At 46.4% G+C, this 27709-nt stretch overlaps 1 protein-coding gene across 1 annotated transcript; it reads left to right on the top strand.

Annotated features, from left to right (window-relative positions):
* Positions 1-1995: 1995 nt before the first annotated feature.
* Positions 1996-25837, top strand: MTMR9 (myotubularin related protein 9; the record flags this gene model as incomplete). The annotated part of the gene is made up of 10 exons (XM_082480151.1): positions 1996-2180; positions 5307-5415; positions 6164-6289; positions 14315-14488; positions 16475-16692; positions 19178-19339; positions 21754-21895; positions 22485-22705; positions 24774-24925; positions 25638-25837. 10 exons carry the CDS (start codon positions 1996-1998, stop codon positions 25799-25801), a joined length of 1653 nt encoding a protein of 550 aa, XP_082336277.1. The 3' UTR covers positions 25802-25837.
* Between the last annotated feature and the right edge of the window lie 1872 nt (positions 25838-27709).

Raw genomic sequence — 27709 nt, 5'->3', positions numbered from 1 at the left:
GCCCCTGGCACAGGTTGCCCCGAGAAGCTGTGGCTGCCCCATCCCTGGAGGTGTTCAAGGCCAGGTTGGACGGGGCTTGGAGCAACCTGGGCTGGGGGGAGGTGTCCCTGCCCATGGCAGCGGGGTGGAACTGGATGATCTTCAAGGTCTCTTCCAACCAAAAGCATTCCGTGATTCTGTGACCCAGTGTGGAGGAGGCCCTGAGCTGCCAGGCTGGCAGGTGGCCTTGGAGAAGAGCCACACAAGCACCTGAGGGGTGTTACAGAAATCGCAGGTGTGGGGCGGTAGGTCTGAATTTTTGGCCTTTTCCACGAGCATGAGCAGAGCCACGCTGGGCTGAGGTCCACAGGGCCCCCTGCCAGGCCCGGGGTTGGCGCCAGCCACGCTCTGCCCCCAAACTGCGGCGGTTGCCTGCCTCGGCGGGCAGCAACAGCCACCGAAGTGCTTCAGCGAGGACAAACACCGCAACTCTGCCCCGCTGCCCGCCCCCTGCCCGCCCCGCAGCTCCCGCCTGCACCGCCATCGCCTCCCCGCGCCGGCGCGCCCGGGGCCCCGCCCCCCGCCCCCGAGGCTCCGCCCCCCGCCCCCGAGGCTCCGCCCCCCTCCCTACGCCAGCCTGGGCGCCGAGATCCCGACTGCCCCGTGGCTCCGCCCCCCGGCACAAGACCCCGCCCCGGCTTGCCCAAGGCTCCGCCCCCTGCCCGCCGAAGGCTCTGAGCTCCTGTCCTCCCCTGGCTCCGCCCCCCGCCCCGTGTCACCGCCCCCTCTCACCCCAAAGGTTCCGCCCCTTGCACGGCCAAGACTCCGCCCCCCTGCCCGCTCCAGCCTGGGCTCCGAGCCCCGCCCCGACCCAGGGCTCCGCCCCGCCCCAAGACTCCGCCCCCCTGCCCGCTCCAGCCTGGGCTCCGAGCCCCGCCCCGACCCAGGGCTCCGCCCCGACCCAAGACTCCGCCCCCCTGCCCGCTCCAGCCTGGGCTCCGAGCTCCTGCCCTCCCCGTGGCTCCGCCCCCCGTCCCAAGGCTCCGCCCCTTCCCAAACCGTGGCAACGCTCCCGCCCGCCCTAAGGTCCCGCCCCCTTACCCGCCCCGTGGCTCTGCCCCCCCGCCTGCTCCCCACCCGCTCCACTCCCGCCTTGGGGGCCCTCCCCCTTCGCCCCAAGCTCCGCCCCCCTCCCCGCCTCCGCGCCGATTCCTTTCCCCGTTGGTTCCCCTCCGGAAAGACCCCGCCTCTTTCGGCCCCGACCCCTCCTCCGACCCCGCCCACCTCCCTTAAATTCCCCCGGGAGGCGGCGGAACGGTTGTCGTGGGGCCTAGGGGCGCGCCGGAACCCGTTTCCGGTAAGGGCAGGCGTTCCGCCCCCCAGGAGGCGGGGTGCGGTTGGGGATTGGGCCTGACGGATCACGTGAGCACCCAACATCCGGGGAAGGGACGGAGGACTTCCGGCCGGTACCGCTCCGCCGGGCGTCTGCTGGGAGTGGCGGGGCCCGCCGGTCCTGGGGCGGTTCGGCCCGGCCGCTGCCCCCCACCCCACGTCTCCCTCTCCGTCCGGGGTCCCCTCCCCGCTTCACGCGGTGCCCTCTCGGTCCTCTCCGCCGGGTTGCCGCGCTGCACGGCCTCTCCTTTTGTCAAGCACCGGGGGTCTCCCCGCGCCTCCCTCAGCTGACTATCCCCCTCCACCCCCCGGTCAGGCACCGGGCTGGCAGTGGGGCCCCTGTGGGGGCGTCGCTCTCCTCAGAGAGGGGGGTTGTGGTATCCCCCCGGCTCTTCCCTTCCTTCCCCCTCATCATCCTTCCACCTTCCCACCCCGGGGTCGGGCTGGCTCTCTCCGGGATCACCCCTCCTCTTAAGGACATCCCCCGCCACCTTCGGTGCCATCCTCCGCTGGTTCTAGATCATCCCTGAGTTCCCCACTCCGTCCCCCGTTGGTGTTGCTGAGGTTCCCCCTGTTTCCCCAGCGCGTTTTGGTGGCGAAGGCCTCCCCGGGCCCTTTCCCAGCATGGAGTTTGCGGAGCTGATCAAGACCCCCCGAGCGGACAACGTCGTCCTCCACCGCCCGTTCTACCCGGCCGTGGAGGGGACTCTGTGCTTGACTGGGCATCATCTCATTTTCTCTTCGCGGCGTCAGGATAATGCCGAGGAGCTGTGGCTGCTGCACTCCAACATCGATTCTATTGAAAAGCGGTATGCCTCCTAATTTCCCTCCCTACCCGCACCTAATTGTTTGTCTCTCGTTATGGGTTGAAAAGTGGTTGTCAAGACCTGCTCGCACCTCAGCTGTCTCAAATCCATGTCTGGAGAGGAGAAAGGGCAGTCAGAGCACGGGGCAGAATATTGGCAGGGGCAGGTTGATTCTCATTCTGTTTCGATATCAATATTTGACTGTTGCATCCAAAGGGGTTTTTTTTTTGGTCATGTATAGAGTCAGAATTTTTATGTTTAAACACCTTTGTCAACAGTACTCTGCACTAATTGTTCAGTGAATTTCATCAGTAGCTCTTGAAACACTTTATAAGGAGTACATCTTTGCCACTGTTCAACAGAGATGGAAGCTGAGGTGCTGATGAAATGATTTGCTTTGGGTCAGCCAGGAAAACTGATGGCAGAAGTGGAATCTGGACTTTCTCAGGCCCAGATCAGTCTCCTACTGCTCAAGAGCATCGTCCCATTATTCCTCCAACTGCTTATGGAAATCAATAACACTTGGATGGCATACTCCTTGTGGGAATGATGTGGTAAAGCTGAGTTGTAGCTGCAGCACTCCATTTTATTCGTGCCCATCCCCTTTTGTTACAGGGACTTCAGAGATGAATCTTCTTACCGTCCCTTCTGTCGGCTTTACGTGCACCGTTGCGCCTCACGCTTCCCTTGTTGAGCGGCAGTTCCATCTCACCTAGTCATTGTTTTCTGCTTCCTCACCTTAGTCCTGTTTTCAGGTTGCTCATAGTATTTTAATTTTTTGTTAATTATAAAGTCAATCACATGTTTTCCTCACCTTTTAAGGAAATTGAAAGAGTAGATTTCCTTTCTGCTGGCAAGACTGGAAAAATCAAGCAGCAGCAGCAATTAAAGATATCAGGTTGCCTCAGAATCTGAGAATGGGTGAAGTACTGGACGCTGATTAAGTTTCTTCTCATGTTCCTGATTTCTCTGAGCGTTTCTGAGAAAAGCTGCATCTTGGCCAGAGGGTGGAGAGGAACAGAGTGGTGGAAACCTGAGGAAATCTGTTCCCATCTGGTACGGCTCAGTCATCAGGGCGGTTTGGCATCATCCTCCTTCCTGCTTGTACTAAACCAACCGTAGCTCTGCTTTGAAAATTATTATAGACGAGCTTTTCTTTCTTTTCTATTTTTTATATGAGCTTAGTTGCAGTTACAATGTAAGTTAATACCGAATGACCAAAGAACATCTTAAATTGCGGCAAGGGAGTAGCGCGTTGCTAGCTCGTTTATAACAGTTAGCCACGTCTGCAGATACTCGTAGCCTGATTGCCTAGTTTCTAGAAGGTCTCTGGAGTAGACGTCTCTCTCCCCGAGAGCAGCTTTGTGTCTATGTAACTGCAATGAAACTTTGCCGTAGAAAAGGATAAAAGTGTATTCTCAGTGCTGGAGAGAATGGAATAACAAAGCTCTTAAACCAATAAAGGTGGTTGACAGGTCCAGTTTGGCACTACTTCAGGTTATTGATGCGTAACAGCGACATTGTGTCAGGTTCATAAAATCTCTTTCCCACTTCTGTGACGTGAATATCTTTTGTACAAAACGGTGTATTCCCTGATTGTCAGATGGTCTTCAAACGGCTGCTTAAATTTTTTTAGCTTTTTAAGCAACTTATATATGACCTGAGGGGTTTGTGGAGAAGTGGAACAGTCTCTCGGGATCTCCTATGTTGTGGGTTTTTTCGCTTAAGGAAATGTGGAAGGGAGACACAGCCCTGGCGATGCGTTGTAGCTGCACTGTGTTACTACATTGGGGATCTGTGAAATAGCACTGCAACGAGGGCAACCGAGGGCTGGCTCTGCTGGAGTTGCAGAACTTCTCTGTCAAAACGCCTGTAGTTCTGCCTTCAGCACTGTCCAAATTGTAATTGGTTCTGCATGTTAAGCTTTGTCTGCACAGGAGAAACAGGTAATGACCTTTCAGCGGTAATAATAATTCTAAAATAAATGACAGGTGCCTTATAGCACCCAAAGGAAGGAACCCAAAGCTTAGCAACAGGTCTCTTCTTGGAGCGTGTGCAGTTCTGCCCTTGTGCGTGGTCTGACTGAGGGTTAGTCCACGAGGGACTGAAAGTTGGTCCTTCAGGTCTCGCCTGCTTCTGCTTCTTGCATCGCCCTTGGCTGCTGCGAGCGCTCCTGTGCTGTATGAGGAGACTCGGCTGCTTTTTCTTAGTTTGCTGCTTTGTGAACTAAAATCCACATCATTCCTGTGGACACTAGTGGCTCGTTAACATAAAGAAAACACTGGCTTTCTCTTCAGACATCATCCTTCTTTCAGGTACGTAAGGAAGGCTGGAGAGGGCGTCTGTGAGCTCTGCTTGTTCTGTGATGTAGAGCTTTTGCTGGGTTGACTTGCGTTCGAACCAGCGGCGATAAGACCTTAACTTCTCTGAGCTCTGCAGACCAAATAGTCCCACGGCACTGCAATTGTCAGAAACTAAACTTTCTTATTAAAGACAAGGGATTATAATGTGGCCAGACTGAAATGTTATTTTAAAAATTGAATTAAACTCAGATCTTTTTAGAAATCTGTTGTGGTTTGGGCTGGACTGGCCACTAAAACGTATGACAGATGCTCTCTTTACCTTTTTTCCCTTTCAGAGAAGCAAGAGCATCTCTCTTCAGAGGAGAGGACAGAAAATGGGTTGAAAACCAAAGTAAACTACTTTAATGAGAGATTAAGAGTCTCGTGCTCTACCGACCAGGACACAATCCTCAAAGTTTCAATGCATTACTGTAATGCTGAAACTTCCAGTACTATCAGAAAATACCTGAACACACCTTTCTGTTTCATGTTTTAAAGAAAAGTTGGGAGGAAAAACCTTCTTTTTATGTCATAATACTTATACTTCCACTCACTGCCATATCACAAGGATGAAATTTAAAAGAGGAAAAAAAAAAGCTGACCACAACTTACAAATACCAAATAAAGAGGTGTTTGTTTGTTTATTTTTTGAAAGATTATATTGCAGACAAATTACTACTAATGGAATTTTGTCTTTTAGGCATATGTTGTGGGAAGAACTGTAATACCTCATCACACCTTAGAGGATTTTGTTGTTAAGAGACTCTTTCTTCATGTCTTGCTGTAGGTTTGTGGGCTCATTGGGTACTATCATTATAAAATGCAAAGATCTGCGAATAATTCAGCTGGATATACCCGGAATGGAGGAGTGTTTGAACATTGCTAGCTCCATTGAGGTAAGAATTCATGATGGTAAATAACACCTAAGTTCTCAGATCTTGATCTGACCTCAACCTTAACAGCTTTTGTCCATGTTAGGAAGGTTTTCATTGATGTTCTGGAAAGCAAATGAGAATTGTGGGATATTTCCTTTCAATTGTTGAAATATTGTTTGTTGCTTGTAGGTGTTTTTTTAATAAAATAACCCAGGCAGACAAAAAAAAAAAAAAAAAAAAAAAAAAAAAAAAAAAAACACAACAAAACCCCAAGAACCACAACCTGACTTTTCTTGATCAAATATCTTGCCATAGCATTTGGGAAAATGAAGCTCAGCTTCTTTACGCTGGAGCATGAGGAGTCAAACCCAAATTGGACAGAGTTTCACAACATTAAGTGACTTCTTGAGTTTAAGCTGTGTTGTTAGTAATCGGGTAAATGCCGTGTAGGATGTGTCCCGTTAGTTGTACCTGTTCAGTGTGCATCTTTCTCATCCTTTGGTGTGTTGTGACATAGTGCAGCCTGCACAAATGACCCCCAGTTGCAGTTAGGCTGTTTATAATTGGCTTATTTTGTGCTACTGTTTTTCATGGCTGTTAAACCACCTTGCAGGTGACTTAGTGTTTCAAGCTTAATGGCTGTATATTTTTGGGTGGCTTAAGTTTGCATCACCAATATTGGAGGAAAAGACAATTTGCTGTACGGTTTTTGGAATAAAATAGCAGTTTGAATAAATTAAGTAGTTGTTTACTTCTCTCACCTGTGCAGGCACTTTCCACCCTGGATTCTGTCACTCTCATGTATCCCTTCTTTTACCGGCCCATGTTTGAAATCATTGAAGATGGCTGGCGTTCTTTTCTGCCTGACCAAGAATTTGAGCTCCTCAGTTCAGTGGTAAGTTGGAACTTAAGGATTTGCTCAGGTGCTCGGATATACGTGTGCAAGTGGTTTGTGAAGTACTTCACCCAGTGTCTGTACTGGAAATTCTGGGTGGTAAAAAAAAAAAAAAAATCTATTCTGTGTCTGGGTGAAAAGTGTGTGTTCAAATATTCACTCTAAACATCACACGTTTCTGTTTATGTGCTAAATATTCCTGTTTAGCACTTGTGTTTCACCTTGTACAAATGGAGTCTTGAGGCCTATTTAAAAGTTACATGGGAGGACATGAAAGTAGGAAATGTTTTTGTCCTTTGGGGATGGCCCTCTGTTGTAAGAACAAACTTGAAACCTTTGGCCTGGCATTGTTGTACTTAACTTCGCTTCTGAAGCGGAGTGGGATGAATCTTTGACCCCTTAATTGAAACAAGGCTGTTTTTTAAAAAGCTGTTTTAAACAGCTGTTTTACAAAATCATAGAGCCATAGAATGGTTTAGGTGGGAAGGGACCTTAAAGATCATCCAGTTCCACACCCCTGCCCTGGGGCAGGGACACCTCCCACCAGCCCAGGTTGCTCCAAGCCCCGTCCAACCTGGCCTTGAACACCTCCAGGGATGGGGCAGCCACAGCTTCTCGGGGCAACCTGTGCCAGGGGCTCACCACCCTCACAGGAAATAATTTCTTCCTAATATCTTATCTAAATCTCCCCTCTTCCGTTTTAAAGCCATTCCCCCTCATCCTATCCCTACGTGCCCTTGTAAAAAGTCCCTCTCCAGTTTTCTTGTAGGCCCCTTTAGGTACTGGAAGGCCACTGTAAGGTCTCCCCGGAGCCTTCTCTTCTCCAGGCTGAACATCCCCAACTCTCTCAGCCTGTCCTGCCAGCAGAGGGGCTCCAGCCCTCGGATCACTTTCATGGCCCTCCTCTGGACCCGCTCCAACAGGTCCATGTCCTTCCTATGCTGGGGGCTCCAGAGCTGGACACAGTACTGCAGGCGGGGTCTGGAAACTGCTAAGGATTTCTTAGCTCTCTAGGAAGATGACAATAGATAAAAATGCCCAGTTTGAAACACTCTTAGCTCTAGTTCATGCTGGGGAAATATTGGGAGGGTTTAGAGAGCAGGAAATTTCCAGTCCTGTTCTTCCAGGTACTGGGAGCACATGTTGATATTATTTTGGTACCTGGAGGGTACAAATTGTTCTTGCGGCATTGCCGGTTTTATCTGTTTTTCAAACTTCATTTTAGGGTGCTGAATTTGATATAACGGGGACTGGCTCAGTTGCAGGAGCCTACCTGTTCTGATAGTGCCTTGGGTTAGCATCTCTGTGTTCCAGGTCTTTGTTTCACATTAAATATGTGCACTTGCTGCATCATCTTAGGTTTCTGAGACCACATCCATTAGTACAGCATCAAAGAACATTGATTTTTTTTTTTTTTTTTTTATCTGCAACCCAGCTTGTCTGCCGCATTTATCGCTTCCTGTTTATGACTAATAACTGAATAATATGATTAGCTTGACCAGCATCATATGATGAAATCACTAGAAAATTAAAGGAATTCAGAGATATTTCTATTTTTGTCTCATAATTAGAGTACTCTCATATGTCCTGTCTTCATCTTCTGTCAAAAGATGTACAAACTGACCTGTTATGTTAACAAACACCACAGTTTTGGTTTTATTTTCTGCGGGGGGGGAGGGGGGGGGGGGAAGTCAAACATGATCAGAGTGTTCTGTTTGGAGGCAAAGCAGCAGACGCTCTCCCAGCTCAGCAGAGAAAGCTTGCAGGCATTTCGGTGAGAATCAAAAGGCCAGAAGCTGAAGTGCTCTCTGGTGAGAAGGGAGGAGTGTGAGAGCAGGATTGAAGGCAGCAGAAGGAAATCCTTCAGAGCTCAATGACAGATCGCAGGAGATGGTTCTGTTTCTGTTCATGTTTTGCTTTCTGTGTGTAGCTGAAATCCTTTTTAGATTTCAGGGATCAAATCACTTCTGATGGTTGTATTTACCAGCGTGATACAGGTGCTAACGTGGATCCAGTGATATGCTGGGCTTTTTTGCCTTGTCCTTTCAGAGGTTTAAAAATGCGTTGATGACTTATTTGTGAATCTCTTGGCTTTCTGAACACATGCTCCTTGGGAGGCTTACATTTAAAAACCCAATCACTTTATAGCGCTACGTTTCAAGGGCAATAATTCCTTTATTTAACATATGTACATCTAACAGCTGTTGATTAATTCTTGGCTTTTAACCCAAAACTTCAGATATAACTCTGTTTCAACAAAATGGTGACAAAAGCCATGTTTAAATGATTTACACTTACTCAACAACAGATAAAGATATTGTTGACCAAATATTTCCTGTTCTGTAACTAAACTTTCTTATGTGACTGGCTAGAACTTGTAAATGGCTAATTTATCTCTTTTTTTTTTTTTTTTTTTTTTTTTTCTTCCCGTAAGTCAAATGAGTAGAATTCAGGTTATCTCCCTCTCCATTAAATCATCCATCTGGATCTGTTATGCCTTACCTTCCCCAATACGGTAACAACTTGTCAAAAACTGCAGTTTGCCCACACTGGAGCTCTAATAATGTATTAATTTATTAATTCCACATTTGTCTGCTACAGGAGAGGTTTTTTTTAAAACTCTGACACAGTCTATAGTGGTAAAGTGAAACTATAAAAGTTAAGATTAAAAAAGAAGTTGGATAATACATTTAAAAATATAGATGAGATATTATGGTATTGAAGTGTGTAATAATAATCTGTTTATCTTGGCACATGTTGTGCCAAATGTGTTTTTCTCCCAACACACATACCCCGCGTATGATTTCACTCCACTGCATCAATCTGACAAAGCGTCATCTAGCATCGCCCCTTGAATTTGATAGCAAGCACTCAACCGCTCTACCCCTGCAGCTCAGCTCCAGGATTAGGGAGGCGGCTGAATTACCATAATATTCTTGCATTTAGTCTGTGAAGTTGTTAAGGGAAGAACTTATAAGGCAAATGACTTCATTTGAGCTAAAGAAATTGGAGGGATCAGTAAGTTTCAGTGGGCTGTCACTTGCTGATGGCTCTTGCTGTGTGTGCTACCTGTTTATTTTCTTGGGAATAACCTATGGCGCAGGTCAGCAGGGCTTTTGTGAAGTGTCTTGGCATGAACTGCTGTTCTGATAAATCCAACGGAGTAGTTCAGCTGAGAATTAAGTCATATGAAGAAATCAGCTCAACGTTTCACTAAATGTCACAGCAAAAACTCCACGGTGCCTGCAGGCTCAGAAGTATTCTACTGCGAGATGAGACTTAAAGATGCTATAGACAAACATGAATGGAATAAAAGATGCACGGGATAGTTAATGTTTGCTCATCCAGCTTTTGGGTTTGTGTGTGGTGTTTTTGCTTAAAGCACTGGGTAGTACATGACATCTGGCTTGGTTATAGGTGTGTCAGGTGAAATGTGTTTAAAATACTTTTCTTCACTGTATTACTGCATACTCAGTGAGTGGCTGAATGGAATTAGAGTATCTGCAAGGGGTTTCATCTTTTTCTGAGGAGTCAGGGAAGAGCTAAGAGGTCAGGGGGGAGCGGGTTCTCATCTACCAGCTTCTACAACTGCAGGGTACTGCGAACTGTAACTTGGGAAAATCAGTTTCTTCTTAATTTTAAGTGAAGAGAAGTTCATGCAATAACGGTATAATTAACATGTAGATCTTTCATTGTCACCAAATTCACTTTCTCCATTCCCTTCTTTTTTTCCTTTCCTTTTTTTTTTTTTTTCCCCCCTTTCCATTTTGTTGTAGAGAAGAGCTGAGGGTTTGGGACAGTTCAGCTAGCTGTGCTTTATCCTGCTGTCCAGGAACTGCTTAAAACCCCCCGAATCTTCTGGTTTTGGGCTCAGTTTGCAATGGTGTGGGTAGCCCATATTTTGCTCTTAACAGACAAGCATCCATCTTTGCCTGCATCTGTTGTTACACTTCTTGTTCGTGCACAATCTGTTACTGCCAGGGCTTGTTGCCTTCCACCTGTTCCTTGGGAACAGCCTCTGTCATCGCTGCTTTGCAGGATCCTTCAAGGTCTGTGCTGGTTCCTTGACTTTTCTTTTAAGGCCTGTTAGTACATCTTGAATTGTTTCACACTGTTTTGTGGAAAAAGACCTTCTTCTAGCAATTAAAAAATTTTGGGAGGAAGGATAACTGTTGGTTTAGCCTTTGAAAATCAATACCTCAAAACAAGTACTAGGACCGGAAAAGTAGAAAGGTAAGAGTTAATCCTGTACTGTGTTTAAGAAAATGCTTTTGACCACTTTCTTTTTCCTTTGGAGTCCTCTCTCCTTTCTGCTCAGCCCCCAATCCTTTGCTGCCTCCAGCCTTAAATTAACTCTTTTGATTCCTTAAAGTACAAATCTTTTGCTGAGAGAAGTAGACGTTAACTCTGTACTTTCTGAGTTTCACGCAGCGTACTTATCTGGTGATGTCTGAAGATGAGGTCCACCTCTTCTCCTTCACTGCGGTCCTTACTGCTTCCTGTGTCTGCATCTGCTGCTGCACGTAGTTGAATTGCTGTTCCTTCGCTGTTCCAGTTAGGAATGGCATTTTTTTTTTTTTCCAAATTGCAGATGTACCTCAAGGAAAAAGCCAAGGACAGACTTGCACTGTTGGGTTTTACTATCATCTGATTGACATTGGCATATATTTTAGCAGCCTGAAGCTGGCATGGCAGAGGTTAACTGCATCTCTGCAGAAGCAGCTATGCTGGAGGAGAGAAATGGTGCTAATTGCTGCCGTGCACCTCCCTCCTTCCCGTGTAACTGTAAATTATAGCTGGATGACATAACAGTATCGTCTGTCTCGTGTTATAAATGGTGAGGAGAGGAGGTTTATGGGCAGAATTAAATTACCAAAGGGGGAGATAAATCGCGTCCATACTCTTCCATTCCTTTTCATACCGGTGATATCGGTGACAGCCAGTCTCTCCAAAAAAGCATACCACGGAGTTCTGATTTTGCCTTCTCTACATCCTATGTGGCGGTAAGGTATTTATCAGTTCTATTCTATATCCATGCATATTTTTTCATGTAAACAAATTCCACACGATCATATGAAATCTGCTGTAATTTAACGTAGACACCCTGAAAAGCTATACAAAAATATCATTGTTGGCACATTAAAAGCATGAGCTAGGACCAGCCAGCATCCCTTACATGATCCAGACCTTTCAGCTCTGCCTGTGACATGATTGCTGGAGGCAATTTAACTTTGCATCTGGGAGAACCTCTGCTTTGTATAAAACGTAGATGTTCAGAGGAGCTGTTCTGAAGCTAATGAATAATAAAATAAGCTTACGACAGGGCTGGTGCAAGACCGTCCGGGTTGGCTACTGAACCCAGGTAGCAATTGCTGTTCTTGATGGTGGCGCCACACACACATGTGTACCTTTCCCAGCATGTTTTTCTTGGCCTGCTACCAAAAAGGTACTATTTTGCTGTCTCCTATGCCACACATCCTGTGCCATGGATGTAACTGATGATGCAGTAGTGTTGTGAGTCAGATTAGCTTGTTCATCTGATGGAAGGACTTCCTTGCCAGAAAACCTTTCTAAATCGATCCTAGTTTTCCATCGGACCAGTGAGGCATCTATATGACCAGTCAGGAGGTGTAAGGCGAGAGGTAGTGAGCCTCTGGAAGAAAGGAAAGAGGAAAAGAGATCTACTTCTGATCAGAGCTGTGTAATTAATGCATGCTAAACCAACCGTCCTGAATTGACGTGGGGGTTTTTGTATATTCAGTTACTGCGTAATTTAACTGTCATGCTCTTCTCTTACTTTGTGTGATACCTGCTTTATCCCCCTACCTTTTTGTCTAGCTGAAACTTTCCTTGAACCCAAATGGGCAGAGGTTTTTATGGCATCTCTGTGAGGTCTCTGCCTGCTGCAGTGGCACGCAAGTGCTTCCCAGTCTGTACTGAAACACCTCAGCTGAGGAGGTCTTGTTTGCTTTCTCACACCTCTGTCATGTCAGTGCATAGGAACTAAAAAAAAAATACTAAACAAATAAAAAAAAAAAAAACACAAAAAAAGAATCTACCTTGAATGCAGCTGCCTGTTCCTCTTCAAAGGGTTTTTATATTTCATTTGAACTTCCTGGTGCCTGGAGCTTTTACAGGCAAATTTGACTGCTATTCTGCTGCTGCTTTCAAGAATTTAATGCTGCTGTTGAAATCAAAACGCATTGTAGAGGGTCACTTTTCCCACCAAGGCTGCTTCCAGCAGGCTTTATTTGCCGTAAGGAATACAGGATAAGGATGCTCTGACTGAAGATGCAGTCCAACCAAGCCACCGTCCTGTTGAGGACCAGGAGTTCAGTTCCCTGCCAAACTTTAGGCAAGGTTCTGCTGCATGCTGTGTGCCCCTGGGGAAAATATATCCCTCATGGCCATTTGATGTACCCGGATGGTGTCGTTAACACAGCAGGAGGTGGTGTGGCACCAGCCCAGAAGCAACAGGACCTCCGTGAAGCCTGGGTTTGTCCGAGGCTGCTGTTAGGGCAGCGTCATAGAATCATAGAGAAGTTTAGGTTGGAAGGGACCTTGAAGATCATCTAGTTCCAACCCTCTGCCATGGACAGGGACACCTCCCACTAGACCACGTTGCTCAAAGCCCCGTCCAAGCTGGCCTTGAACCTGTCACCTGTTCCAGCCTGGACTTCAGTAAGCGAGGATTCCTTGTCAGTGAGGCTGCTCGTTAACCTTTGGTTTTGCCTGAGATGGAGCCAAGTCCTGTGTCTGACCCTGGGTATCAGGTAGCCGCGGTTCTCCTGCCAAGTGCCCGTGAGGGTGCAGGGTGCCAATATTCAGCGCTTTTATTTCCCGCAAGTGTTTGGCTGTTGGAAGCTGAAAAATTATATAACGGGAGTTGACGGTGAGACCTTTGTGCGTAGGTGCTGTGCTGGTTCCAGGAGGTGATTTTGGAGGAACAGCTGCGGTCCTTTATGTAAAGCAGAGCCCGTAGAAAAGAACCAAGCTGGAAATATTAAATTGCAAACCTCAAAGTAGCTTCATGGTCTGGATTTGGTTGGACATTCTTGCCTTTCTTGGCCACCTTTGTCTTGTGGATAGTGTTACGAACTCTGCTGTCGGCACAGATAGAGTTTTGAGCCCGTGTTGCCTGCATCTAAATTAACCTTTTATCCCCCAAATCTGCTGATGTAGGAATACGTTTCTGTTCTGGGGTGTCCTTGAGGGAGAGACATACCTTGCTCTTATTTCCTATGAGATTGAAGCTATCTAGAAATGCAGTAAGTTTTATTGTAGTGGGTACTGCAGACACGCTGGCTGCTGTGTCTGTGGAATAATTAAAAGCCACAATCGCCCATTTCTGACCACATGGACTTATTTTTGTGCTGTTTGTTGAGGATGCGGATAAACCAGATGGGGGGGGGGGAACCGTTGTTCAACAAGTCCTGCACCTCAAGAACCAGACTCGCCTGATAATTTCTTCCGTTGCCTACGAGCTTTATCTTCACGCTGGGTAATGAGCTTCTGGGAGCTGCTGCAACAATGTGCTATGATTGCAGGCAGCATCAAGAGGCGTGGAGAAAAAAATAACCAGTTAACAGACCTATAAATGGATACTAAAAGGATGAGGCAGAGTTATACCTTCCAGTGTTGGTAATACATCTGAGATGTAGGGGATGAGGAGTGCATTGCAGAGAGGGGCCAGGCTTGATTTTTTTCTTCTTGACTAGCATCTTTTTGCCACATTTTTTTTGGAGACTGGATACAGTGCTGGGTTTGATCTGACTTATTAGCTTAATTATGCTGTTAGAGAGGGTCCACGTTCCTAGGTGAACAAAAATGGTTATGCCAATAGTGACAACGGAGCTTTCATCTGTGGTGCAAATGGAAGAGATCACCAATATTACTCTGTTTGTGGGTGCTTTGTTCTGAACATGGAAATTCCTCTTCCCTAGTGTGCTGTGCTGTTCCTCTTCCCGAGCACGTTACGGTGTTACTCTGTTTTCTGACCCAAAGCCTGTATGTTCTGTTTTTCAGACAGATGAATGGCGTCTAAGCTGCATCAATAAGGAATTCTCTGTCTGTCCCTCCTACCCTCCGGTTGTAATTGTCCCCAAATCCATTGATGATGAAGCGCTTCGGAAAGTTGCCATGTTTCGCCATGGCAGTCGCTTCCCAGTCCTCAGCTATTATCATAAGAAGAATGGGATGGTAAGTTGTGTTTGAGTAATGGTTGTACCTGAAAGAAGCGTGTGAATCTGTTTAAGTGAAGAAACAACTTGTGCTCTAGACTTAATGCGGTTTGTGAGACGTTTGCTCCTTTTATTTTCCAACTTAAGTGTTTGCAGTGAAACTGGTTCTGGGTGATGGAATGAGTAATCTTCATCCTAGAAATACCTATTAATCCGCTTGTTTGGGAGCGTATGTGGCATGAGCTTGCTCACAGCAGTAAGAGCAAGATGAGACTTGCAAAGCCACCGCTGGCACCCTTACTTGCTTTGTCTGCCAAGAGGCTTCGTGCTGAAAGGATGGCAGAAAGCACATTGTCCTGTCTCTGGGTGGTGGGCTGTCTCCTTCGTAATGGAGTCATGATGACAGCGAGCGTGCCCAGAGCCAGCACGGCTTCTGCTGTGTAACTCTCGAATGAGTGATCAGAACAATCTGTTCTCCGAGCCTGTCACTGTAACATGTTTCAGGAGCAGCGAATTCTTGGTGTTGCGCAGACTTTACCACCTCTCAACAAGCCAAAACCTAATTGAGTGACTGATACGCTGTAATTAAGAAATGCGCTTTATGAAATTGTTGAGTAATTCTTTGTATCTCTTGCTGATGTAACCAGTTCTGAGGACGTTGGGATGCCCGACCTGTGGCTTGTAAACTTGATCCAGACTTCTGAATCAAATGCTCTAATGAGTTCTCACCTCCTGTTGCCAAGATTTGTAAGCCCTGAATTAGAAGACGTCTCGTCTCAGTCATACACTTGGGATTTTTTTGCTTTGCTTTAAAATCAGCCATCCACCAACTCCGTAACAGTCTTTCTGCTTTTTCTCAGCTTGAATGAAAACCACCAAAGGAAGATTTGTTCAATTATCTCTCCGAATTGCGCATGTTTCAAGTGTGAGGAATATAATAGCGTTTGGCTCGGAGTGCTTGAACTTGTGACAGTAACGCTGTCTGTCACGTTGCTCTCCCAGCTCTGAGTTCTCGAGCGTAGCTGGGGTTGCTGACCTCGCATTGCCCTCGCATTTCGGTTATTTGAGCTGCTGGGATGCTTTCTGAATTGAAAGACGTTTACTAAAGAGAAAGCTAATAAATCTGTGGACCTAAGTTTTATTAGTCTAGCCACTGGGTAAAACTGTACCTAGTAGGCATTTTTAACACATGAATGACTTGAGTGTTTTAAAAACAGAGTTGGGAAGAGACCTTAAAGATGACAATCCTGAAAATGTTGATTTATAAAGGAGCCATTAGCAGAAAGCCAGTTCAATGGATCACAAAGATGGTATTACAGGAATAATTCAAGGGATAAAGCCTCTAAGAACACGTCTGTAATTTAGAAAGCGGCTGGCCTGCCAAACTATTGCTCAATTCAAGGATTTCTAGTTTGTCTTTTAAATAAATTCGGTCTCTGCAAGGGATTGCACTTAAGAGAACTGAAGGGAGAACAGCAGCTGTAGGAAGAACTGGAGAGATGTTTGTGTGCATCAGGCAGTGCAGATCAGGATGTTTGCATGTCTGTGTCCAGGCGTGGCGGATCGAACTTGAAGCAGATGGAAGTAGACAGTGTGGTGGGGTGAGAGCAGCATTTGTTGGTGCAACTCCGCAGAGAGGAGCTGGAGATCCAGGAGGGCCCCACAAGAATTTTACCCCTGAACTGATGAAGCTTTTTAAGGTTGAGCTGTCACTCTCACAAGCTTTGCAACAATGGCCTGAGTTGTAAAGGAAAACAGGAGTATCCCGTGCGGATTTCAGCAGCACACCTCTCTAGAGAGTCATTCTCCATCCCTGGTGTTGAGACCTAACACGTTGGTTTGCAGTCTGTATTTATAGAGCCCTAAGAAATCCTCCAGTGGAGGGGTGTCCTTTGCATAGTGAGTTTAAACCTCCATTCTCAGCTTGGAGCTCAAGCGATCGATGGCTTTCAACCGTAAGTATATCCATTTCCAGTGCCTAATTCGTGGTTATTTGTCTCCGCAGGTCATGATGCGAAGTAGCCAGCCTCTTACAGGTACGAATGGAAGACGATGTAAAGAAGACGAGAAGCTTATTAATGCCACGCTACGGCCTGGCAAGCGTGGCTACATCATTGATACGAGGTCCTTGAACGTTGCCCAGCAGGCCAGGGCCAAAGGAGGGGGCTTTGAACAAGAAGTGCACTATCCCCAGTGGAGGAGGATTCACAAATGTATTGAGAGGTGGGTGAAATCACACAGGTTCTTCCCTGTGCTTGGATTTGTGGGGTTGCCTTGGCAGGGCCACGCTAGTTCCATAAAGTGTTTGCTTCTGTAAGAAGCGGCTGTGTATCCTGGTTCCTGTCAACAGGGTCACATTCTTTTTATCATCAGGGTACGTGGATGATAAAAGTACTTGGCTTTGGAAAGCTGTGTTTGGATTCTTGTTCTGAACAAGCTGCTGCAGGTTTCAGACGTCAGGCAATCTTCCTGCGTGTCGTGGTTTAGGCCAAATCGGCCACCGGGGACGTGGGGCACCCCCAATGGCACCAATAGATGCTCCCCCCTACTCCTCTGCAAAGAGAGAGGCAGAGGGGAGAAAAAACAGACTTGTGAGTTTAGAAATAGCTAAACTACTTTTAATGAAATATTAGTAATAAAGTAAAAATAATGAAATATATACAAAACTGTATCAAGCTCCCAGGATGATAATCACGATGCTGGCTGCCACTGGGGAAGTCCCAGGCCGGACTCTGTGACGGATGGGAACCAGATTCAGGATCGGGATGAAGGCAGACAAAAAGACAGAGTCTTCCTCAGACATCGGCCATTGAAGGAAGAGGGCTGACCCTTTGATCCCTCAGCTTTTACACTGAGCCTGAGGCAGATGGGATGGAATACCCCTTTGGTCAGTTTTGGGTCACCTGTCCTGTCCACTCCTCCCCACAGGTGGGACCCCACTGCGCTGTTCCGCTTCCGACCCCTCAACGGGGCAAATACCAGAGTTCCCTGCCCCGGGGGGTCAGAGCAATGAGCGTAAGCAGAGCCCCTCCGCACACCATGTCTGGGCACCAGCTATGAACATTGGTCTGATCACTCCGAGAGCGAACAGTGTCTGCACAATATGCTGCTAATTTCAGGAGTTAGGAGAGGCCCAGCTAAGAAGCAAAGTTACAGAACAAAATAGATTCTGTTTTACCATCTCTTTCCCTGACCATCTATAGCTGCACTCCAGCCGCGTTCCCCTCTGCAGTTGGGCACAGGAATGAGCAAGTCCCTTGCTGGAAAATTTCTGTAGGTGAAGCTTTATTCTGTGGCAGTCACACTCCTCTTATCCACTACTGTTCTCTGACTGCCTAATATTGTTTGGTCATTTGGAGACGAGTTACTAAGTTAAATAGACTTTTTGTCCAACGTCGTTCAACTGCTCTTAAGCCTTAATTTTGGAGAATCCTGCTACAGAGGTGTGCAGTAATGTTATTGGAGATACTGCAAAGCAGTCACTTGCCTTGTCACTGTACAGGCCACTTCTTGAGGAATGAATACAAGGAATTTCCTGGCTGTTGCTTAGAACCATCTGGTTTTGCTTCTAAAAAATTTTATGTGGACTTAAATTTGGTGCTGGTTACTTTACAGGTGGGCATAAGCATCAGATAGAGAGGAATGAGTAAACCACAGTATATGATGACTAACTGTCTCCTGCTTATTACTTGGCTTTGTCAGCTTTTTTGAGATCTAGTTGGTTAGCTGCATCCTCTGTTAACACTGATCCCAGCGTGTGCTCAGGTCTAAGGGGCATTTGATCTGTCAGTAGTTTGGTGCCCCTGGAAGGCATAGTGTGAAACAAGAGTAGAGACGCATCTGGTTTTATGAGCTGCGTGCTGAATAGCAGCTTTCCAGGGCTTGAGGACACAATGCAACAACTGCAGAAGTGCTACAAAATGTGTTGCCTTCCCCCCCTGCCCCCTTTTTCTTGCTTTCTTAAGAAATTAGCCAAACTAATCTTTGTGTGGCTCTAGGTTGAGAAGTTGAGTCTGGTGTAAAATTCCCTGTGTTACAGTGGAGTTGCGTCCTTGTGACAGATGGCTTTCAGCTTACCGTTGCAGCTCTGCAGGTTAAAACTCCCCCAAAACTTGTGGTGTAGTACAGGGAACGAAGGTGCAGCACTTGAAGTTTGGCTGACACTGGTTAATGTCCATGTCAGGTCGCAGTCACACTTGTATTTGGTACATTCAAATGTACTCTGGAGACATTAAAAACCTGTCTGGACGCCGTCCTGTGCAGCCTGCTGTAGGTGACCCTGCTCTGGCAGGGGCATTGGACTAGATGATCTCCAGAGGTCCCTTCCAACCCTGACCGTTCTGGGATTCTGTAATGGGAATGAGACTACTGAAACGCATTGTACACGGGAACTATAAGATACAGCTCAACACACATGGAGTTCAGGTAAGATAAGGAAGAGGCCATACTGTTGTTATGCCTTATGAACAATTTGTTTTGGAAGCTAAGAGACTATTTATGTCCGAAGAGTGGTATTCTGCCAGTAGTTAGCCATGGCTTGGGATTCCCAGGGAAAACGGGTTTGCTGAATGAGGAGATGCAATGTCTATAGGGTCGTACTTCTCGAAATAACTGCATATACATCGTAGCGCTGTATTTCTGTAAGCGTGATGTCCTGCTTGCTATGTTACTGCTTATGTTTTCAATAATATTTTTGCTTTTCCCAAAGGTTTAATATTCTGCAGGAAAGCCTCATCAAACTTGTGGAAGCTTGTAACGACCAGTCGCACAATATGGACCGCTGGCTCAGTAAACTGGAAGCTTCCAACTGGCTGACTCACATCAAGGAGATACTAACTGCAGCTTGTCTAGCTGCTCAGTGTATTGATAGGTAAATCTTTCAGAAAGCCTTTTTGAGTTTCTCACTGGTTACAGATTACTTGTTAAATGCCTCTATTTCCACTTTAAGTATTAGTAACTGGCTGCTGTGACCGGGCTTGCTTCTACCCATGCAAGATACCGTTTCATCATGGTTAAGGAATGTTCCTCCAGTAAATCATGCTTGCGTTTTTAAAAGTACAAGCCCGAGGGAGGAAATCTTGACTAAGAATAGGTACTAGATCACTTACTTAAGGTATATTCCTATCTCTGATGCAACCAATCTAATTCAGTTAGTTTTATTGAAGGATTAGGTTAGAATGTGCCCATCTGAAGTGCTGTTTGGTAGCCTAATAAAGTGAGAACAGAAGGTTTTTAAAATAAGTCTTTTTTTTCCAGCTGAAAGTTTCTAATACCCCACCTCTTTTCTAGAGACTAAAACAATGGCATTTCCTTGGTTTCCCCAGGAACTGGTCTAGTGCCTTTTCCTCTTCAAATTTTTATTCTGGTAGTCCTCTCTAAGCAATCCCGTTCACCCCTTATGAGTGCTTGTGACCTCTTTTAACCTGACATTTCTTTCATAAATACAGCTGACTTGGCCAACTTGTCCTCAGAATGTATTCAGACCTCAGGCTGGAGAGCAAAAGCTCGCTGTCAGGTGCCAGGCTTTGTAAGACCAAACGCAGGGCTCCAAATGTGATTTCTTTGTGGCTCTGAGAGGGGAAAGCCCTTCTCAAAACTCGGGGAAAACCTAGCTTTTCTTACCGGTTAGGAAATACGTTGTACACAAGCAGGCTGAAATGTAGTCTCATAGGTAAAACAGCATTAACACATTAAAATAAAAGCTGTGCTTTTTAAAAGCACTGACGGTGCCTGTTTAGTTATCGACTGTGCCAGCAAAGGATTGCTCTTGATCAATAGCTTTATCTGTAATTCTTTCCTGCATGTGTATGATGAGAAACGTCAGTGATGAAACTCTTCTGGCTTGTTGGGACAGTGGACAATTTCGTCATTTTTAACTTCAGCTTTGCTTTTTCTGTTTACCTGGAGCTATGGCAGGTCAGCTCAGCGTTGGTGCCTGGAGATCATAGCTGAGCTGACAAGGAGGGTTCGGTTATATCGGCCACAGGGAGGACACGGCTGTGTCAGATCTTGCAGCATCTTAAAGGTCTGGAGCCTGAAAGATGAGAGGGGAAAATAGGGTTATCCTGGTGTGCCCCACTTTGAGGACCGCGTAGGCTTGTGGTTAGCCTGTGCAATTGTGCTCGGCTCTTATTATGGACAACGATGTTGCAATGCTCAAGGTATAGATTTTTACGCTTTTCCACTTGAAAAAGCAAGTAATGTGCGCAGGGTTACTCGCTTGGTAGATTGATCTTTCTTACCCGCGCTTTGCTGTTTAGGTTGGCTCTCTGCACAGAGAAAAATACAACCTGCAGGTAATTTCCTTCCTGGGTGTAAGGACGTTGGCAGACGTGAGACACTGGGTCAAGGTTTGGGAAGAGTAAGGGGAATGAACGCCATTTAATACCATCCAGTCCTTCCCTCAGGAGAACACGGATGAGATTCTGATATTATATCCAAACACAGCCTAGGACGGAAGAGGCGGGGAGGGAATCGGCTGTCCTGGACAGTCCCCACTGGAGTGTGGGGAGTGATAGCACGTGGGCCCCTAGCAGTGTGCGAAACCCTTCCTGCCCCAGACTCCGAGCTCCCTCTGCTCCTCCCGTTGTCCTGCTGATTCACTCGTGCTGGCTGGTGAGTGAGAAGCCCTTGTGCTTGGCTCTTTGACAAGCTTCCTTGCTCAGCACACCAACTCTTCTGCCTTTTGTGCAGGCCAACCTCTGTTGTTTCTTTCTTTCTCCTGAACTGGTTTATTGGCTTACTTTTCTTGCAGTAAACCCCAGCTGAGGCCCAAATACAATTAAGCCCAGGTTTGAGCAAGAATCTCATAGTACTGTTTTGCAGAGCATCTGGAGGGATGATGTGTCTTCATTGCAGTGCTTATGGGAAGGTTTCAGAGTACTTAGTAAACCAGTAAATGATACAAGCAAATTTTGAGATGCGTTTCCATGCTATAACTCAAAGGGCCACCGATTCAAAATAGTCAACACCACAAAAGCAACTTCCCTGCACATCTTTGGTCAACGTGGCAAAGGTTCTGGATTTCCAGAATGCTTAGCAGGGAACTAAGCCTTAAGTGATGCATAGCTCTAGTTAGTGTCGGTGAGGATCCAGGTGGAGAAGGTGGTACGCTTCCATGCAGGGTGGGAAGGAAGGGGTAAAGAGCCAGCAAAACCTCAGCGTTGTCAGGGTAGCAACACCAGTGTCCGTGGGATGCGTTGGCATCCATTGGGATGCATATGTCCTTCGGATGTGTTCTGCTCATTCACACTCTTCTTCCTTTCCACCTTTTTTCTTTCACAGGGAAGGGGCATCAGTGTTAGTCCATGGGACTGAAGGAACTGATTCAACACTCCAGGTGACTTCTCTGGCACAGATTATCTTGGATCCAAGGTGCAGGACTATATGTGGCTTTGAATCTCTTGTTGTGAGGGAGTGGCTGCAGGTAAGAAATACAGATGGACAACACCGGCAATCTATTCCAGTGACAGTTGTATTGAGAAATAGCCTGAGAGGCAGCAAACAGGTCGGGCCTTGTTTCAGCCCTGCTTAGTATGAATGGCCTTTGTCCTAAGAGCAACATCATTAACTGAGTCATTTGTACCTCTGGCACTCCGTGGGGCCTCTGCCTCTCATGGTAGCTTTTTGGTTTTGGGGAACTGCCTGTTTTGTGTGCTCGGGGTGAACATCTCTTAAGAGAACGCTGTTCAGGCTTAAAAAAACAAAAGCTTAGTTCCAGTCTTTGTACTCTTGCAGCTGATATCTTCAGCCTGGTCCTTTGGTGCACCTGCAGCAGTTTGTTCTTGGTAAAATTCTCCGATCGGATATGGGGCTATTTACATACTCTGAAAAAGGCAGCAAAGTTGGTCATGGTTATTAGCAATTTGTTACTGGACGCTTGACGAAATGACAGTTGTAGAGAAGAGTAGTAATAGCACAGTTGCATGGACAGAACTAGCTCTGAAGTCTTTTTGCTACACGTACTCAGATCCCATTGCTCTGTACGTGATGTTCTCTCTGATTCTTACGTACAGGCTGGTCACCCTTTCCAGCAGCGCTGTGCCCAGTCAGCCTATTCAAATAGCAAGCAGAAGTGGGAGGCCCCGGTGTTTCTCCTCTTTTTGGACTGTGTGTGGCAAATCCTTCGTCAGTTCCCTTGCTCTTTTGAATTCAACGAACAGTTCCTCATTATGCTCTTTGAACACGCTTACGCTTCGCAGTTTGGGACTTTCCTGGGAAACAACGAAAACGAAAGGTTGGTGAGGATGTTTGCTTTGAACCCTTTAAATATTGGGCTGTATCTGACAAAAAGTCTCTTGGTTTAAAAAAGGGTGAGGGTGCTTGTGTGGTCTCCCTTAGCACAGGTGAGCTGCTCTTGTTGCAGTTATGTAGTTTGCTGCAATGTCAGGGAGCTTCTTCCTCTTACAAGTGGGACATGGTGACCAAAGAAATTTATGGTCAGGGAGTTGAATTAGTCTTTCTCCAAATGCCAGTAAATACCTTAGACTGTCTTTTCTGTTTCCCTGTATGGCCTTGAAAAATCTCCACCCGCCACCAGTTTATATAGTCTCTTACGCAGAAACTGTTTCCATAAAAGACTAAACAGCTAGAGTTCAAGTGATGTGAGTCAGAGCTCTGGGGAACAAACATGTCCACGCAGGCCTGGAGGGAGAAGGTCAAGGCAGTCAGAAACCAAAGCTGGAAAGTCTGGTTCTGACCTGAACTGTCAGGGAGGAACATGACTCTCTCTAGCCTGGTGGTCCTGAAGCCCCCAGGAAAGAGGAAGGCTTTGGTTTTTTGCATCATCTACTAACTGCTAAAAGTGGAAAACACGGAAGATGTTCTTTCAGAAGGATCTGCCTCACACTTACACCTTGGCAAAAGTTTTGCTTGTTTGGCTACGAGCGTTGTGATTAGTTTTGAGGTCTTTTTGGCCGTGCAGTAGTACAACTTTCAACAGAAGGACCAAAAATCCCTCTGGCTGTAACCTCTGACTTGGTGAAAGGCAAATTGGCAATGTGCACTGGCTGAGGTTCTGAGCAAATCCTCGGAGCTCTCGGGATGCTTGTGCAGCTTTGAAGGGAAGCAGCCAGGACTGCGCTCTGCTGGAGTCTGCCTTGTCAGGTAATGACAGCCCTGTGCTGAGCTTGCTTACAAGCTTGTAGTGTTTAAGTTGAGCAGACCAGTAGCTACCTTCTAGTGTGGGTTAGATGCTGTACCAGCGGGGCAGCTCTAGGCATGCCCTGAGTTAGGGGTGCTGGGACCAGCAGGCAGGTTGGAACATGGGAGGACTGGAGCCTCGCACCGCAGATGGCAGCTGCCAGAGAGGTTTGGATTCCAGAGAGGTTTGGATTCCTGTTTTGAACTTGGCAGTTCTGTTCTCAGGACTCCAGTAAGACCGTGCCTGATGGTCTCCTCCTTAGCTGAAGACCACTGAATGAGTAGAAGGGAAAACCGGAACTGATACTATAGATAAGGAAGGCAATTTAAACCTTCCTGTAAATCTCTCTGCCCTTAAAGCAATCTTTGCTTAGAAGAGACTCTTCTGCAGGGCTGCTGAACTGGTCGTCTGCAAAACCAAGTTAGACTTGAAACCAATACTGAATGTTACATGTAATAACCCTCCTGTCACATCTGAACGTGTCAGCCTGTGAGCACAGAAAATGTTTGAAGTCTGACGTTAAGCTTGTGCTGTCTGAAGCGTTCACAGGTATGGTAAATCTCCTGCCTGGGCGGCAGTTCAATTTGCTAGTGCAAACAGAATGAGGTTTGCCAAATTCTAAGGAAGAGAGACCCCAGTGTAACTGCTGGAGGTGGGTTTGACCCAGATGAACAGCACTGCTTTCTCTCTGTGCTTCCTGCCACCAGAGGGACCTAATCAGACATGCCCATTGCTCAGTTCCAGCAATAACACTGCTTTAATATACTCTGAGAATTGGACCAGGATCCTTCTTTGATGCGGACGTACCACACCTCCCAGCTCTACCTTAACACATCAGTTCAATCCCTTTCAAAACCTGACAGTCAAACCATTTTGGGGAGGTGACCGGTTCTTCACCTGGACAAGAGGCAGCTAGCTTCCAGCCTACTTACAAATGTTATTTCCCCACTTTTTCTTCGAAACTGATTGTAGTCAGCCAAGCTGAGTAAATTGCTGTAGGTTTACACCCTGTGCCACGTTGGTGAGAAGCATTGAAGGGATTAGCCTGGACTGCCTGGGCTAGCAGCACACGGGAAAGCTCGTGGCATCCTGGTCTGCGGGGTTCTGGCAAAACAAAATGAGTATAAAAGTGAAAGCTAACTTGAGCTTACGGGTTTGTTAGGTCTAAACTGAAGCTGCCGCAAAAGACGATGTCCCTGTGGTCCTGGGTAAACAGGTCTGAAGAGCTGAGCAAATTCCAGAATCCTCTTTTTGAGGCCAACAGCCTTGTCATCTGGCCCTCCGTTGCGCCGCAGAGCCTGCAGCTGTGGGAAGGTGAGCCGGGCTTGCTTTTTCTCTTACAGGCGATAGATATTTTTGTGGCTACTTGTAAAGCCGCTTAAGCGTTCACTCCTGTTGTCTCTGCTCCGTGCTTAGTCTGTCTCCACTGATGGTGATCTCGCTCCCTTTGAAATCTGTTCCAAATTATTTTGGGCGCGTGCCATCCCCAGAGGCATAATGCTTAATCCTTCTAAAGTTTGGTGACACGCTAGTCTTTGCCAGGGAGCCTTCCTAGGACCATTTATCTTCTTAGCACAGTATTTCTGCAGTGATGTAGCCTAATCTATAGATGTCCTGCAGGGCTAAGGCTTTTGTTCTATCAACCAAGACTTCTCCATGACTGACCATTTTGGCCAGGATAACCTGCGTGCAGTAGGTTTGCCGCTGCAGAAATTTTCTCCATCCCATGTGCGCTGAAGAGTTAATGACAATGAAACGGGCAGGCTGTCACGGCAGGGTGGAAACTGAATATGGATTGGTCTGATCAGCACACGAGAAAAAAGGCGTGAAAACCCCTCATTTTTTCCTTATTAACCTTGTTTAATGGAATGGTGAACTTGGAGAGGAGGGTCAGTATTTCTAAATGCTTTTTAGGGGGGGAGGGTAAGAAAAATAAAATGCGTAAACCGTATGCATGTTACTTGAGAGCTGATGGAATACGAATAAAGTTTCCTCCTTCTGACTTGTGCTGTCTCTGGGCTTTCAGGTGTCTTTCTTCGATGGAACAGGCCTTCCAAGTTCCTAGACGAAGCCCACGAAGAAATGATCAGCATTATAAAATACAACAAGGAACTTCAGGCAAAGGTTAACGCGTTGAGGCGGCAGCTAGCAGAGATGGAAACGGACGATCGGATGCAGGAGAACCTGTGAGCTGGCAGGGCTTTGCCTCAGGTCTTTCCTTTCCGATCCCCTGTAGGTTAAAGACTGAACATGGAAAGTGCACGTATTGCAGAGCCCTCTGGGTCCAGTCGACCCTCAGTCCTCCCACTGCTGAAACCTTCACTTCACACTATGTACCTCCCTGCTTTTTGGGAGGGATTTGTTTTGTTTACAGAAGACATACACAACTGGGCGTAGTGTCCTCTCTTGGCAGCTTTTCTGTCTCGAAATTATGTACAGTGTCAGCAGAAGCTGGAACTCTTACCTCCACCCAACTGTATGGATGACCAGGATGGGCTAAGAGACAGGATATGTCAAATCTATTTTGGACTTTTTTTTTTTTCTGGTTTTGTTGAACTCTAAAGCACTCGTCAGGATTAAAATACCAAGTTATGTACAGACAGGTAAAGGCATTTTGTCTGAAAGCACCTTTCCTCTCCAAGAGTAAGTAAGGCAGCTTAGTTCTTTAGTTTCCTAGAAAAACTGCAAAACAGTATAATGTAACTACAGGTTGTACCAGTCGATTTGATGCGCTCAGTAGCCTTCGCATCTAACACTTGGGGTTTTGTGTTACGCATTGGCTTGGGGAGCAGTAAGTTGAATACCAAATCAGAGCAAGAAATTTCAGTGCAATACAGAACCGAAGGAGGGATTCTGCTGCTAATGTTTAAGCCTTCAGGTGGGATTGTCCCTCCTGGACAAATATCTCCTAAGGAATAACAAACTCTTTTATTCTACCTGGAAAACAAAAAGGTTTAGTAGTTGGCAGAGGTGTTCACTTGCAAAACAGTGATTCCGAGCTGTCCTTTTAACGAGAGCCAAGCTGCCCTCTTGAAACTTCGGACAGCACTGGTTGGTTTTGTGCACTTGAACAGGTTCACAGCGTTGCTTGGGTGCAAGAGCAGCACTTAATCTACAGCTCGATGACACTCTCTTGCTCCACCTGGTGCGCTTTTTCCTCTCGTGCTCTTCCCACGTGTTTTGTGAAACATCAAAAGCAGAAGTTGGAAGTTAAGGTGATCTAACACATCAGGTAGCTGCTGCAGATTAAGAGGCCATCACACCACAAAAACGCTTATAGTTTAGATCATTTGTAGCTGCTAAAACTGCTTAAAGACTTTAGGGATAAGCTTTTTTTTTTCCAAGTAACTTTGTATTTTGTAGCTGATCTTTGTGTTTCTGTGACCGCAATCTGCTTTTATAAAACTGAGTTCTTGCTAGAGATTATTTTTTTTCCCCCCTCTCTTTTAAAAAGACAGATGAGAGTGGGTCTGAAATATTACCTCACCGAGGCACTTGTTCGGCTTGATTCCGTTGGTAGCTGTACGTGACTGAGAAGACTTGAATTACCAACAGCTCATGTGGCTGGGATTATCTTCAAAGGTGCTTGCTGTTAGCCCGTTTCTGCTGAAATGAATGGAGCTGCGTTAGGTCAGTGTTGATCTCTTTTTTTTTTTTTTTTTTTTTTTTTGGAAACAGTTGAGCTTCTGTGACGCTTTATGCGGTTTGGGAATGAAGCTGCCTTTACTTAAAAGCCACTTCGCATAAAGACAGATATATGGGAAAGTGCAGGCTCTTCAGTTGTCGTAGAAGGATGCGGAGAGTAATCCGCTGCAAAAATCATGTAATCGCTAGATATATTCTAAGAAAAGTTCTATAACCAAGGAAGCTATATAAAATTATGTGACAGTAATTAAGTGCTACCATAATGCCTCTTGCTTCGGTCCTTATTTCCCGATCATTTTCCTCTCGACTAACCTAAGCTTAGTCCTAAAGTCATCTGGCTTCAAAAATAAAAAGATCCCTTTTAAACCGTTGTTCGCTTAAGGCAGACAAATAATTCCCCCTACTTGTAATACCAATTTCTTTTTAGGTTTGGAGGTCTTGTTCACCAAAATC

The sequence above is a fragment of the Vanellus vanellus genome (assembly GCF_965231255.1).
Source record: "Vanellus vanellus genome assembly, chromosome: 3".
Taxonomy (NCBI): Eukaryota; Metazoa; Chordata; class Aves; order Charadriiformes; family Charadriidae; genus Vanellus; species Vanellus vanellus.
Note: the sequence above shows the minus strand (reverse complement) of the source record. Positions and strands in the feature narration are given on the sequence as shown.